This window comes from Salarias fasciatus, unplaced genomic scaffold, assembly GCF_902148845.1.
Source record: "Salarias fasciatus unplaced genomic scaffold, fSalaFa1.1, whole genome shotgun sequence".
Classification (NCBI taxonomy): domain Eukaryota; kingdom Metazoa; phylum Chordata; class Actinopteri; order Blenniiformes; family Blenniidae; genus Salarias; species Salarias fasciatus.
The window spans coordinates 1,394-16,276 of record NW_021941385.1 but is presented as its reverse complement, the minus strand read 5'-3'; the positions used below and the strand labels follow the sequence as shown (position 1 = coordinate 16,276).

The 14,883-nt window shown below is 57.3% G+C and overlaps 1 protein-coding gene across 1 annotated transcript in view; it reads left to right on the top strand.

Moving 5' to 3' along the window:
• LOC115385427 (nesprin-1-like) overlaps positions 1 to 14,628 on the top strand; it is a 45,400-nt gene extending 30,772 nt beyond the window's left edge. The window contains exons 29-37 of the mRNA XM_030087418.1: positions 1,680 to 1,857; positions 1,948 to 2,130; positions 2,229 to 2,372; positions 11,130 to 11,294; positions 11,782 to 11,954; positions 12,020 to 12,173; positions 13,807 to 13,949; positions 14,085 to 14,250; positions 14,316 to 14,628. Coding sequence (XP_029943278.1) covers positions 1,680 to 1,857; positions 1,948 to 2,130; positions 2,229 to 2,372; positions 11,130 to 11,294; positions 11,782 to 11,954; positions 12,020 to 12,173; positions 13,807 to 13,935 — 1,126 coding nt within the window. The 3' untranslated portion in view covers positions 13,936 to 13,949; positions 14,085 to 14,250; positions 14,316 to 14,628. The remainder of the gene's footprint in view (positions 1 to 1,679; positions 1,858 to 1,947; positions 2,131 to 2,228; positions 2,373 to 11,129; positions 11,295 to 11,781; positions 11,955 to 12,019; positions 12,174 to 13,806; positions 13,950 to 14,084; positions 14,251 to 14,315) is intronic.
• Positions 14,629 to 14,883: the final 255 nt, after the last annotated feature.

The following is a 14,883-nucleotide window of genomic DNA, read 5'->3' as shown; positions in this document are numbered from 1 at the left end:
TGAGATCAAAACAGGCCTGAAACACTCAGCAAACGCCTGAGAAAATACGAAGGTTTTGAGTTGTGTCTTCAAAGTGTCAGCAGACACAACTGAACGGAGAGAGAGCGGAGACCGTTTAAAGGCGCTACACGAGACGCTGCAACGACAGCGTGTGGAAACCCCCCTCATGGGGCCCTTTCCGAGCGCTCAGCGGTTAGTTGCTGGTAGGGGGGGGCCCCGACAGACGGCGGAGATCAGCGACACAGCTTGAAATCCCCGGATAATTTACAATGACACGCCTGGAGCCTCCCTGATGGGCCCCGCCACTCCCGGCCTGCGTCACCGTGACGCTGTACATACAGTCAGTGTTCAGTAGTACGACGCCGTGACTGCATTTACACTTCATACCACTAGGGGTGCTGTTTGCATGTTCAGCCTTATTTTACCCAGACGCCACAGAAGAAGAAGGGCTGCGGCCTCGCTGCACGTTGTGAGAAACAGCGGCAGGACGCGGCGACGCGTTCAGCGAGGCCATGCAGCGAAGACGTGAACAACAACGGTCCACGTCACGGGCGTATGCTGCACTTCTGAGTGTTTCCCATACGTCTGTTAACTCCTGATTAGATTATTATTATTACTATTATCATTATTATCATTATTATTATTATTAGTAGTAGTATTGTTGTTGTTGTTATTAGTATTGTTGTTATTATTATTATTGTCATTATTATTGTTCACTGCAAAATTCCACTTAAGAAACACGGACATGTAAAAATAATTGTCGCTCTTAGAATCCTGAACTCGTCCTTTTTCTTAATAATAATAATAATAATAATAATAATAACAATCAGTGCTTTAGGATTTTGAAGGCGTCAGAATTTGAGCTTAGAGGGGCTGAGGGACCAGGAGGACAGGCTGAGGGACCGGGAGGACAGGCTGAGGGACCAGGAGGACAGGCTGAGGGACCGGGAGGACAGGCTGAGGGACCAGGAGGACAGGCTGAGGGACCAGGAGGACAGGCTGAGGGACCAGGAGGACAGGCTGAGGGACCAGGAGGACAGGCTGAGGGACCAGGAGGACAGGCTGAGGGACCGGGAGGACAGGCTGAGGGACCGGGAGGACAGGCTGAGGGACCAGGAGGACAGGCTGAGGGACCGGGAGGACAGGCTGAGGGACCGGGAGGACAGGCTGAGGGACCGGGAGGACAGGCTGAGGGACCGGGAGGACAGGCTGAGGGACCGGGAGGACAGGCTGAGGGACCGGGAGGACAGGCTGAGGGACCAGGAGGACAGGCTGAGGGACCAGGAGGACAGGTTGGACCATTAAAGCCGTTTCAGGAGCGGCGTCCCCGACGCCCCGCCTGCTGGACCTGTAGGACGTCCGCCGCTCCGTTCTGGATCTAAGGTTCTCCTGAAGCTCCTGCAGCTCTGCTGGGACCAGAACAGCCTTCGGGACCGGACCTGGTCCTGCTGCTCCAGAACCAAACCAAATCCTCTAACTCTGGTTTCATTCTGCCGGGAAGCTGCTGGCGCTCTGTCAGGCCTGGTTCTGGTTCTGGTTCTGGTTCTGGTTCTGGACTAAAATCTCGTCAGACCGGTGCTGGGCTGGTTCTGGTTCTGGTTTTGTTCTGGACTGGGTTCTGGACTAGATCTCATCAGACCGGTGCTGGTTCTGATTCTGCTTCTGGTTCTGGGTTCCAGTCTGACTCTGCAGGCGTCCAGGTCTTGCCAGAACAAGGAGAAGGTTCTGGACCAGGGGTTCCGCTCGGCCTGCAGGGACTTCCAGCAGTGGCTGGTCCAGGCCCGGATCCACACGGCCAAGTGCTTCGAGGTCCCGCAGACCCTGCAGGAGGCGTCCCAGAGCCTGGCCAGGCTCCAGGTAGGACCCGGGGGTTCTGGGTTCTGGGTCCGGGTCTGAGGGGTTCTGGGTTCTGGGGACGGGAAGCGCTCTGACACGTCCTGTCTCCAGGAGTTTTTAGGCGACAGAGAACCGGGACAGTCCAGGCTGAACCGTGTCCTGCAGGACGGCGAGACCCTGTCCAGCATCGCGGCCCCGGACCAGGTGGAGGCGGTCCGCGTCAAGATGTCCTCGGCCCGGGACGACTGGAAGACCCTGATGTCCAACCTGCTCAGCCGGGAGGACGGCCTGCAGGTGAGGGGGACCGCAGACCGTCCCCAGCTCCAGCCGGGGGTCAGGGGTCAGGGGTCAGGGTTCTGGGTTCTCTCAGGGTTCTCTCCTGGTTCTTGCAGAACCTGCAGTCCCAGATGAAGGACCTGGAGGCCTCCGCAGAGCCTCTCCAGGAGAACCTGAACTCCACCCAGCTGACGGTGCAGCAGAGCTCCACCCGCCTCCACGACCTGCCGGCCAAGAGGCAGGAGCTGCACAAGCTGCAGGTACCGGGACGCCCCGCCCACTCCTCCGCCCGAAACTCCACCCACTCCTCCGCCCGAAACTCCACCCACACCTCCGCCCGAAACTCCACCCACACCCCCGCCCGAAACTCCGCCCACACCCCCACCCAAACCCCCGCCTGAACCCCCACCCCAACCTCCGCCCACACCCCCCTGTCCAGGACTCCACCCCCCCCCCCCCCCCCGCTATGCCGGATCACAGCATGAATTAAAAAAGAAAAAGAAATACAGAGCTTGAACACTTTACAACAAATGAAAGTCATGTTAGGCTGTCAGAAGGTTCACCTGCAGGATAGGCGGACATGGCCGCCACCGATCCACTGATCCACTGATCCACCGATCCACTGATCCACCGATCCACTGATCCACTGATCCACTGATCCACTGATCCACCGATCCACTGATCCACCGATCCACTGATCCATCGATCCACTGATCCACCGATCCACCGATCCACCGATCCACTGATCCACCGATCCACCGATCCACCGATCCACCGATCCACCGATACACCGATACACCGATCCACCGATACACTGATCCACCGATCCACCGATCCACCGATCCACCGATACACCGATCCACCGATCCACCGATCCACCGATCCACTGATCCACTGATCACAACATTTTCCAGTGGAGCTTTTCGTAGTGACGGATTCTTTCCAAATGTAAATGATTCATGACGTCTTTAATCCAGCGGCCAGACGCCGGCGGACATGGATCCTTCCATTTCCACAGAGGAAGTCTTGGCGCTGGCACAGAGCCAGAAGCAGCCAGGTCCACCGGCGTCTGTTTCAGGACACATTCAGAGACGCCTCCAGACCAGGCTGTCGAAGACGAGGATCTACAGGTTTTCCACAGATGTCAGGAAAAGCCTCAAACATTGTTCGCCGATATTCATAAAGTTTCGGACACAGTTTCGTCCAGAATGCATGAAGAAGCGCGGCAGGCATTTGTCCACAGCGTCACATGACGGGTCCAGTCCCAGTTTGGTCCCAGTCTGTCTTTGGACCGATGCAGACGACGCTCCACTGAACGGAACCACAGCTTGTCTCAGTGAGATGGAGGAAGAATGGCTGTTCTGACCTCCTTCCAGTCTAAATCTGGTGCGGGTCTGAACAAATCCGTTTCCCATTCCCTTCAGCTGAGCCAGATCAGTTTCATGATGTGAAGCAAACAGGGACTAAATTCTGTTCAGCATCTCGTTTCCATCAGTGCGACGCTTTAACAGATCGTCCGTCAGCGAACGAGAGGGAGGAAAGGGGAAGCGTTCGAAGTTAGATCTAACTAAACTTCTCAATTGTAAATATCTAAAGAAATGTGATTTAGGAATATTAAATCTGTCCAACTGTTCAAAAGACCCGAATGTGTTGTCAAGGTACAGGTCCTACAAAGAGCGTATTCCCTTTCTGTCCAGGTCTGAAAAGCCTCGTCGCTCACCGAGGGGATAAACCTGATGATCTGAAACAGGCGGCCTAAGTAATAGCTTGGTGAACTTAAAGGACCGTCCACATTGATTCCAAATCTTAATTGTGTGAACAACCACTGGATTAAGAATATGAAGAGACTGACTGAGGCAATGCAGAGCAGAGCGGCGCTGCAGGAGGACTTTCTCCAGACGCCAGCTTGTTCTGGCGTCCTCTCCTCTCAGCCGACGCTGCTCTGCTGCCGACGCCCAGTCACAAGACGTCAGGTGAGGAAGTGACGTCCCCCCACGTGACGAGGCAACTGGAATATCTTCTTACCCAGTCTTGGATGTTTTTCATTCCATATGAAAGAAGATATTTGGCTGTTTCGGTTAGTGAAGCAGGACTTTGAGAGAAAAAAGGATATACAAATATAAACAAACAAATATAAGCAATATAAGGAAACAAATATAACAATACAAGCAAAATTATCATTTTCACCGAATTAATCCTCCCCCCATGGAAAGAGGCAACGACTCCCAACGCGCTATGTCCTGTTTGAGATTTGATAACAGAGGTAGATAGATTTCTTTATATAGATCTTTAAAACTGCGTGTTACCCAAACTCCTAGATATTTAAACTTTTGGGACTGTGCTTAAAGGGGATTGGGAGGGGGAGATTTCTTCCTAGTGGTGTCAACGGCATCATCTCACTTTTCTGAAGGTTTCTCTTATAGCCAGATATTTTCCCAAATAGACAAAGCAATTTCAACAGTGGGGGATACTTGATGTAGGATTTGAAAGAAACAATAGTGTATCATCAGGATACACAGGAAGCCATGCTCTGAGCCCGTACGCATCATTCCCCTTATATCCTGTCTTTGCCGTACAGCTGCAGCCAACGGTTCAACTGCAACTCCGAACAGAAGCGGCGACAGAGGACGTCCCTGTCCTGTGGCCCGTTCAGGCTGAACGGAGGATGAGACGTTACGGTTTGTACGGACAGCTGCCAACGGGGAAGAGTAAAGCAGTCTGATCCATGATGAAAAGTTTGGGCCGAATTTAAACATTTCTAATACTTTGAACAAGTAGCTCCAGTCCACCCGGTCAGAAGCCTTTTCAGCATCTAAAGATAATATCATTTCCTTATCCATGTGACCAGGTGGAGTGGGGGCATATAAAATATTGAATAATCGCCGAATGTTAAAGAAGGATTGCCGATTTTTTACAAACCCCGTCTGATCTGGAGAAACAGTCGTAGGAATGACCTTCTCTGGGCGCTTTGCCAATACTTTTGCCAGTACTTTAGCGTCGGTATTCAGGAGTGACACAGGTCGATAAGAGCTTCACTCCAGGGGGGTTTATCTTTTTTAAGTAACAGGGTAATAATTCCCTGACGCATAGAAGCTGGGAGGGTTGTTGTGCTTCAGGTTTCTATGAAAACTGACAGTAGTACTGGGCAGAGGGAGTCGGAAAACTTTTTATAAAAGTCAGCTGAAAATCCATCTGGTCCCGGAGACTTGCCGCTTCGCATGTCTGTTATTGCCAAATTTATTTCTGTAGCCGAGATGTCCCTCTCCAAACCAGCAACCAGCTCAGGGTTCGCTGAGGGGAGACTGAGGTCTTTGGTGCTTTCAGACCTACAGCATCTGGTCCGCTTGAAGCGGACTAGCGTCCCCAATTCCTGCAGGTTCGGTTCGTACGCGCTGGTGTGAAAGCAGACCAGTTAGTTTTGGTCCGGGACAAAGAACCGCACCGAGACCTCCTCGAGGAGGCGGTCTCGGTGCGGTCTCGGCGCGGTCCGCTGCTGGTGTGAACGTTGACCGGCCTCGGTCCTGTCCGCTCTGTTGTGGAGAAGGCTTTTTGGTCGGCGGAGGCTTCCGTAGCAAGCCGCGCGGCGCATCACGTCACACATGCTGGCCAATCAGGGTTCACTTCCGCCACGCAAAACACACTATTATGTGAACAGCGCCACCAAGGGGCAGGAGGGTCATAGTGGAGAGTTCATCTGCAAAACAAGTGGTGTGAATGCGAACCGAACCAGTTGACAGCTGCAACATTTATGAATAATTTATGTCTGAACCGAACCACTCCAGCGGACTAGTAGGTGTGAAAGCACCCTTTGAAAAACGTCTCAAAATCAGAGGCCGCCGCTGCAGATTCAGAAGAGCGCAGCGAGTGGTCGAATTTAGCAAAGCATGAAGTGATTTCTCCGTTTTCTGAGTATCTAATAGCCTCGTCACTGCTGATTGCTGATAGGCTGATCTCTGACGTCGCTGGTGTGCGAGCAGACGCCCCGCCTTCTCTCCATGTTCGTAAAACCCACATTTTGACCTGGAGATCCGATATTCAGCCTGTTAGCAGATAAAGTGTTGTATTCAGTTTGCAATAAAACAGGTTTCTTAGCCAGCTCTGAAGAAGGGGCGTGGCACATTTCCCTGTCCAATAACAAAATAGCTTCATTTATCTGTCTCAATTGTTTCAGATTTTCTTTCTTTATGTGTGCACAATATGAAATTATTTTACCTCGCAAATACGCCTTAAGAGATTCCCAGACGGTACAGAGTGACATACCTGAGGTTTGGTTCATTTCTAAGAAAAAATGTATTTCTGCATTGATAAATTTAACAAAAATTTCATCTGAAAGAAGCAAATCATTGAATCGCCATGGGCGGAATACTGAGTGTGTATCTGGAATAAATAGTTTCATACAGAGGGGGGCACGATCGGAAATGACAATGGCGCCATAGTCACATTCCTTCACTCAGTTTGAAATGTTTTTGTCTATGAAAAAATAGTCAGTTTGAGAATATGTGATGTGGACGGGCGAATCACATGAACATGTCCTTGTTGAGGGGCCCGGCGGCGCCGCACATCAGTGTGTCTCCACAAATGATTTCATTGAAAGGGCAGACTTGGTGAGAGTGATCGCAGCAGATGTACTGAGGTCTGAGGATGAAGGCACACAGCTGACGTCCGCCTGGCAGAACACTCTGACGCATCTGGTGTCATTGAGAAAAAGTTATAGAAGAAATCAGAGTCGTCGCGGTCAGGGGCATGGACAGACGCTGAGATGACAGGGAGTGTGTGTAATACCGTCGTCACACGAGATGCGGTGAACTCTACATGTTTACGAACCACAGTGGCGGCACCTCCAGCTCTGGCCTGAAGGCTTGACTGAAATGCTGGACCGGGACACTTCCTGCTCAGACCTGCACCGTCAGCAGAGCTCACACGGGTCTCCTGCTGAAACGCCGTGTCTGCGTTCAGTTGCTTAAGATGTGACTTGACTTTCTTACATTTTAAAGTATGATTTTGGGATTTCACATTCCGAGTGACACAGTGAAGTGGACGGCCGTGTGGGCGTCTGATCGCCCGGTGCGACACATCATGAAGGCCTCAGGCATCACATGACAAACGAACATCACTGCACACGTGGAAACAGAATAAAAGCTTTTCAGCAGTGCAGATCCGGTGCGGCCAACCCCGTCTGCCGAACGAGCGAGGAGACAAAGCAAACTTCCCTTCCGAACAAAAAACGAATCCACAGGTTGTTGTGCTTGTACTGGGTGATGCTGCTTCACTGCCTGGACTCCCCAGCGCTCCCAGGCCTGGACCACAACAAGTACGGAACAAAAGCGACTTTAACCCGACATGTAGATTCTAATGTTTAGAAAAGAACCCGTTGATGTAAATGATGATGTAATGAACACGCCTCACTTTCCTGCAAGCCGCAGGGGATTTTGACCGAGAAGTCCAAAACCTGATGATGGTCCCGCCCACCTGTCACTCTGACGCTGTGATGATTTTTTCCTTCACGTGTGCCACGGCGGTGTCCGGTTGGTCACGCGCCGCGCCCTCTTCCCCGTGCGTAATGCGACGCCGTGCCGGACGGAGTAATCCGCAGCGCGCTCCTCGTCGAAGAAGCCTCCTCACCCCGCGAACTCAGCCGCAGCCCGGGCCGCAGGCGCCGTGAAGTCGGCCGCTGTATCGCTGCGTCCGTAAAGCGCAGAGGGCCTCGGGTTCGGGCGCCGCAGGACCTCCAGTCCTGGTCCTGATGTCACTGTGGCGGGATGACATCAGGACCAGGACCTCCAGTCCTGGTCATGATGTCACTGTGGCGGGATGACATCATGACCAGGACCTCCAGTCCTGGTCATGATGTCACTGTGGCGGGATGACATCAGGACCAGGACCTCCAGTCCTGGTCCTGATGTCACTGTGGCGGGATGACATCATGACCAGGACCTCCAGTCCTGGTCATGATGTCACTGTGGCCTTCCACCTGGTTTCTGCTGGCCAGGTGAGCGATGTGTGCGATCCACGAGCCGCTCCCTCCCAGCTGTCACGCCCCCTTCAGCGTTCTGGCCACCGCTGCCGTCGTGCTGGACTCCGTCTCCGGGACTCCGTCTCCGGGACTCCGTCTCCGGGACTCCGTCTCCGGGACTCCCAGTGTCCCCCGTTCCACCTCCTGGACCGAGCCTCCAGATCCCCTCAGCGCCTTCGCCTCCGCTTCCAGTTCAGCCTCTGTGTCCCGTCAGGCCACAGCCTCATCAGACCACGTGGAAAGTCCGGCCTCCATGTGGGTGACTCTGACCTGCACCTGGTCCTGGTCCTGGTCCTGGTCCTGGTCCTGGTCCTGGTCTGGGGGGTTGTTAATTCGCGCCGTCTTCACCGACTGTATCTCCAGCTGTAGAGTTAAAATCCTCCACCAGGGCCTCGTTCATCTCTCTCTTTATCACAGCCGAGATTTCAGCTTTAAGATCCCGGAGAACCTCTGCTTTCAGGTCCGCCATCTTGTGGAGTCGGCTGGGTCTCGGGGGGGGCGGAGACGAGTCAGCGGGCGGGGCTTCGGAGGACTCCGGTCCGGGGCCGCGCTCGGCCTTCCTCCGTGTCCCGGCCTGTACTTGTATTTCCGTAGATTTGAGGCCATTTCAACATCTGCTGCGGCGTTAAAGCCGTCGGTGTCTGAGCCCGAAACGCCGCGGGTGACAAAGCATTTAGGGAAAAACCGCTGGATTGAGGAAACCCTGACTGAACACGCCCACTGCACCGCCGCCATTGCAGCACCCCACCTCTAAAACATTTGACCAATTCACCCTGTCACCCGTGGATCTGAAACCAGGTTCCAGGGTGAACAGATCCCAGAGCTGCTGGGTCCGTGGCGCCGCTTCCTCCGGTTCTGGAGCGTTTCCGGATCCGCTCAGTCGTGAGAAACGCGCAGGACGCCGGCGGCGCGGCGCCGAGCCGGCGTCCTGCTGAGGCTGATGGCGCTGCAGCAGGTCAGCACGGAGAGCGCCGCGCTGTGATGTTTTCATCGTACGTATAGACGAACGTGGCGACCGCGACGCCGGGAGCAGCAGGCCGTCAGCTTCCTCCAAACACTCCGGTTTCTCAGAGCCTGAGAGTTTTTACGGCCTTTAAGTTTTCAGTCTTTGAACATTTTTATATTGGAGAGCTGAACGTGACGCGTCTGCCTCTCCGTCTGCGTTCATGAATACAAGATTTAGATTTCAGGATCAGGACATTGATGAGAAGAAATCCGTCCTTTTCCTGTTTTCTGGAGAAACAAAACGACACCTTTCCCAGCGGGAGGAAAGTCCTGGTCTCCGTCACCGACCGCAGAGCGGCAGGAGTCCTCCAGACCGGCCGGAGCGAGCAGGAAGTCACGTGACGCCGGCTCGAAGCGCCACCTGGCGGCCTGCCGTGTTACTGCAGCCGGGCGGCTGCGTCTGGACGGTGTGGGCGGAGCCTCGGAATATTTCACCGGCAAATCAGACGCCTGGCTGCTAAACTGAAAACCTGCCGGACACGAAGTCCAGGACCGCTTCTTTATAGGGGGACCCGGGGTCAGGGGTCAAGGCTTAGGGGTCAGGGGTCAGGGGTCAGGCCCCCTGCTGATCACAGGTCAGATTGAGACACTGGAATCAACCTGAAGCTGAAGAACGTCTGAACTCAGAACCTCAGCTGGTCCTGAGAACGTAGAACCTGAACCTCCAGATCAGATCCGTTCCTCGGTTCCTCCAGGGTCTCCTGCTGTCTGCCGGCTCAAGTTCTGCTGACGTTCTGCTGACGTTCTGCTGACGTTCTGCTGACGTTCTCCTGACGTTCTGCTGACGTTCTGCTGACGTTCTGCTGACGTTCTGCTGACGTTCTGCTGACGTTCTGCTGATGTTCTGCTGATGTTCTCCTGATGTTCTGCTGACGTTCTGCTGACGTTCTCCTGACGTTCTCCTGATGTTCTGCTGACGTTCTGCTGACGTTCTCCTGACGTTCTCCTGATGTTCTGCTGACGTTCTGCTGACGTTCTCCTGACGTTCTCCTGATGTTCTCCTGACGTTCTGCTGATGTTCTGCTGACGTTCTCCTGATGTTCTGCTGACGTTCTCCTGACGTTCTCCTGACGTTCTGCTGACGTTCTGCTGACGTTCTCCTGATGTTCTGCTGACGTTCTGCTGACGTTCTCCTGATGTTCTGCTGACGTTCTCCTGACGTTCTCCTGACGTTCTCCTGACGTTCTGCTGACGTTCTCCTGATGTTCTGACGTTCTCCTGACGTTCTGCTGACGTTCTGATGTTCTCCTGATGTTCTCCTGACGTTCTCCTGACGTTCTGCTGACGTTCTGCTGATGTTCTGCTGACGTTCTCCTGACGTTCTCCTGACGTTCTGCTGACGTTCTGCTGATGTTCTGCTGACGTTCTCCTGACGTTCTCCTGACGTTCTGCTGACGTTCTGCTGATGTTCTGCTGACGTTCTCCTGACGTTCTCCTGACGTTCTGCTGATGTTCTCCTGACGTTCTGCTGACGTTCTGCTGATGTTCTGCTGACGTTCTGCTGCCGTTCTCCTGATGTTCTCCTGATGTTCTCCTGACGTTCTGCTGATGTTCTGCTGACGTTCTCCTGACGTTCTGCTGATGTTCTGCTGACGTTCTGCTGACGTTCTGCTGCCTTGCCTCTCGCCCTGCTTCGCTCTGCAGACGGTCCTGGAGGACCTGTCCTCCCTGGAGGTCCAGCTGGTCCAGTTCCGGGACCGGGCCCAGCTCCTGTGGGACCAGCAGGCGGCGGGGCGGGGCTTCCTGCAGCGGGCCGCCCAGCTGTCGGCCCAGGTCCTGGCTCTGACCCACCAGACCCAGGTAACGCCAGTCCGCCCAGACCCGGTCCGCCCAGGGACGGGCGGTCCGATCCGTACCGGGTCTCGGGTCAGGGACGGGGTTAGGGTTAGACCGGGTCTCAGAGACCCTCGTTGACCTCTGGACTCTGTTCCGCTCTGGAACCAGACCTGGTGTTCCGGGCCGGTTCCCCTCACACTGGTCCTCGTCCCTCTGGTTCCAGGAGAAGGCGTCCCGGATCGAGCGGATCGTGTCGGAGCACCAGCAGTTCTCCCAGGGCCTGCAGGACCTGCAGACCTGGGTCTCGGACACGGCCCACACCCTGCAGACCTACTGCGCCCCCACGGCGGACCGGGCGGTCCTGGACTGCAGGATGGTCAAGCTGGAGGTGAGCCGGTCTGACGCGGTCCCGACGTGGACCCAACGTGGTCCTGACGTGGACCCGGCGTGGACCCGACACGGTCCCGACGTGGACCCGATGTGGTCCAGGAAGCGGTCCCGACGTGGTCCCGACGTGGACCCGGCGTGGACCCGGCGTGGACCCGACACGGTCCCGACGTGGACCCGGCGTGGACCCAACGCGGTCCCGACGTGGACCCGACGCGGTCCAGGAAGCGGTCCCGACGTGGTCCCGACGTGGACCCGGCGTGGACCCGGCGTGGACCCGACGCGGTCCCGACGCGGTCCCGACGTGGACCCGACGCGGTCCCGACGTGGACCTGACACGGTCCCGACGTGGACCCGACGCGGTCCAGGAAGCGGTCCCGACGTGGACCCGATGTGGTCCCGACGCGGTCCCGACGTGGACCCGATGTGGTCCCGACGCGGTCCCGACGTGGACCCGGACCAGGTGAGTGACCCGGTCTGTTGGACAGGCGCTGCTGACGGCCCGGCAGGAGAAGGAGATCCAGCTGAAGGTCCTGGTCACCAGGGGGGAGGCGGTCCAGAGGAACACCTCGGCCGAGGGGGTCCCGGCGGTCCAGAGGCAGATCCAGGACCTGAAGGACTCCTGGGACGCCCTGCTGTCCGCCTCCATCCACTGCAAGAGGTGGGTTCTGACCGCGGTGGTGCAGTGGAGCGCTCTGCTGAACCCGCTCTGTCCTGGTCCCCCAGCCAGCTGGAGGGGTCCCAGTCCCGCTGGACCAGCTACCAGGACGACGTCCGGCACTTCCTGGCCTGGATGGACCGGCTGGAGCCGAGTCTGGAGCCTTCAGACAGACCCTGTCCTGAGATGAGGGACAAGACCGCCAACCTGAGCCGAGCCAAGGTCTGCAGCTAGAACCCGGTCCCTGGTCCAGAGTAGCCTCTAGAACCCGGTCCCTGGTCCAGAGTAGCCTCTAGAACCCGGTCCCTGGTCCAGAGTAGCCTCTAGAACCCGGTCCCTGGTCCAGAGTAGCCTCTAGAACCCGGTCCCTGGTCCAGAGTAGCCTCTAGAACCCGGTCCCTGGTCCAGAGTAGCCTCTAGAACCCGGTCCCTGGTCCAGAGTAGCTTCTAGAACCCGGTCCCTGGTCCAGAGTAGCCTCTAGAACCCGGTCCCTGGTCCAGAGTATTCTCTAGAACCTGGTCCCTGGTCCAGAGTAGCTTCTAGAACCCGGTCCCTGGTCCAGTCTGGACCCTGCAGCCAATCCAAACCGTCCATCTGTCATCTTCTCACCTCCTGCTGCACCGTGGTGGAGAGAGGAGAGAGAGAGGGAGAGAGAGGAGAGAGAGGGAGAGAGAGAGAGGGGGAGACAGAGAGAGAGGGAGAGAGAGGAGAGAGAGGGAGAGAGAGGAGAGAGAGAGGGGGGGAGAGGGAGAGAGAGAGAGGGGAAGAGAGGGAGAGAGAGAGGGAGGAGAGAGAGAGGGGGAGAGAGAGACGGGTGGAGAGAGAAAGAGAGGGAGAGAGGGAGAGGGGTGGAGAGAGAGAGAGAGGGAGAGAGAGAGACGGGGGAGAGGGAGAGAGAGAGGGAGGAGAGAGAGAGGGGAAGAGAGGGAGAGAGAGAGGGAGGAGAGAAAGAGAGAGAGACAGGGGAGAAGGAGAGAGAGAGAGAGGGGGGGAGAGAGGGAGAGAGAGACAGGGGGAAAGAGGGGGGGGGGGAGAGAAGCTTGGATGTTTCAAAGGTATTTTAGAGGTGAAGAAATCCATGAATCTGTTGCTCTGAGTGACTGGCTGAGGGGTGGTGGAGTGTGAGGGTGGAGCAGGTGGAGTGAGGGTGGAGGGTGAGGGTGGAGCAGGTGGAGTGAGGGTGGAGTGTGAGGGTGGAGTGTGAGGGTGGAGCAGGTGGAGTGTGAGGGTGGAGCAGGTGGAGTGAGGGTGGAGTGTGAGGGTGGAGTGTGAGGGTGGAGCAGGTGGAGTGTGAGGGTGGAGTGTGAGGGTGGAGCAGGTGGAGTGTGAGGGTGGAGCAGGTGGAGTGTGAGGGTGGAGCAGGTGGAGTGTGAGGGTGGAGTGTGAGGGTGGAGCAGGTGGAGTGTGAGGGTGGAGCAGGTGGAGTGTGAGGGTGGAGCAGGTGGAGTGTGAGGGTGGAGTGTGAGGGTGGAGCAGGTGGAGTGTGAGGGTGGAGCAGGTGGAGTGTGAGGGTGGAGCAGGTGGAGTGTGAGGGTGGAGTGTGAGGGTGGAGCAGGTGGAGTGTGAGGGTGGAGCAGGTGGAGTGTGAGGGTGGAGCAGGTGGAGTGTGAGGGTGGAGGGTGAGGGTGGAGCAGGTGGAGTGAGGGTGGAGTGAGGGTGGAGCAGAGTGATGGTGCTGGAGTGCTGTGCTGACCTGGTCTTGGAGAGTTCCCGGTAGGCCACCTGATGCCCCGACAGCCCAGACCAGACCCAGACCCGGTCCAGGACACGGCCTCGAGAGCCCTGTTCCAGACCAGAGCAGCCTCTAGACCCCGTTCCTGCGGGGACTGTGACGAGACCGTGTTCTGGTTCCAGCTGCTCCAGGAGGAGGTTCTGAGCCACGGTTCTCTGCTGGAGAACCTCAGTGTGAAGAGCGCCGGCATGGCGGAGAACAGCGCCGCCTGCTGGAGCTGCAGGAGCTGCAGGAGCGCTACAGCGGCCTGAAGGAGACCGCCACGGTGAGCCAGACCACCGGGACCCCGGGACCCAGGGACCCCGGGACCGCCGGGACCCCGGGACCCCGGGACCGCCGGGACCCAGGAACGCAGCTGACTGTGTGTGTGTGTGTGTGTGTGTGTGTGTGTGTGTCTCAGAGGGCGGTCTCTGCAGCCCAGGACCTGGTCCAGGCCCACCAGGCCTACCAGCAGGGCCTGCAGGGCCTGCAGGACTGGCTGGACGGGGAGCAGGAGACGCTGGGGGGGCTCCTGCAGCCGGAGGGGGACGTTGGACCGGCTGGAGCAGACGCTGCAGAAGCTGCAGGTGCGGACCGGCGGGGGGGTTGGAACCGGGGCCCGGCGGCGGCGCTGACCCGGCTGTCCCCGCAGGAGCTGCAGCGGCGTTGCACCGAGGGCCAGGCGCTGCTCAACGGCCTGCAGGAGGCCCGCGAGCCGCTGCTGCCCCGCGGCCCCCCCCACGCCGAGGACCGGCTCCTGGAGACCCTGCGGAGGGACTGGCGGCTCTACCGGGCCCGGCTGGCCGACGCCCGCGCCCTGCTCAACGGCACGCTGGCCAAGCTGCGGCAGGTGGAGCAGAGGTTCCAGCGCCTGGACGGCTGGCTGAAGAGCATGGAGGCCAAGGTGGAGCGGAGGGGGGGCCGGCGCTCCGACCGCGGCACCAAGGAGGCCCAGCTGGCCCTGCTCAAGGTGGGGGGCGGGGCCGGGGCCGGAGGGGCGGGGCTGGGGGTGGGGCCGGAGGGGAGGAGGCGGGGCCGGAGGGGAGGGGGCGGGGCCGAGGGGGAAAAAGACACGGACTGACGGTGTAGTCGGGAGACTGATGGTGTTGTGACGAAACTGACGGTGTTGTGGAGAAAATGACGGTGTTGTGGGGAGACTGACGGTGTAGTCGGGAGACTGACGGTGTTGTGCGGAGACTGACGGTGTTGTCGGGATACTG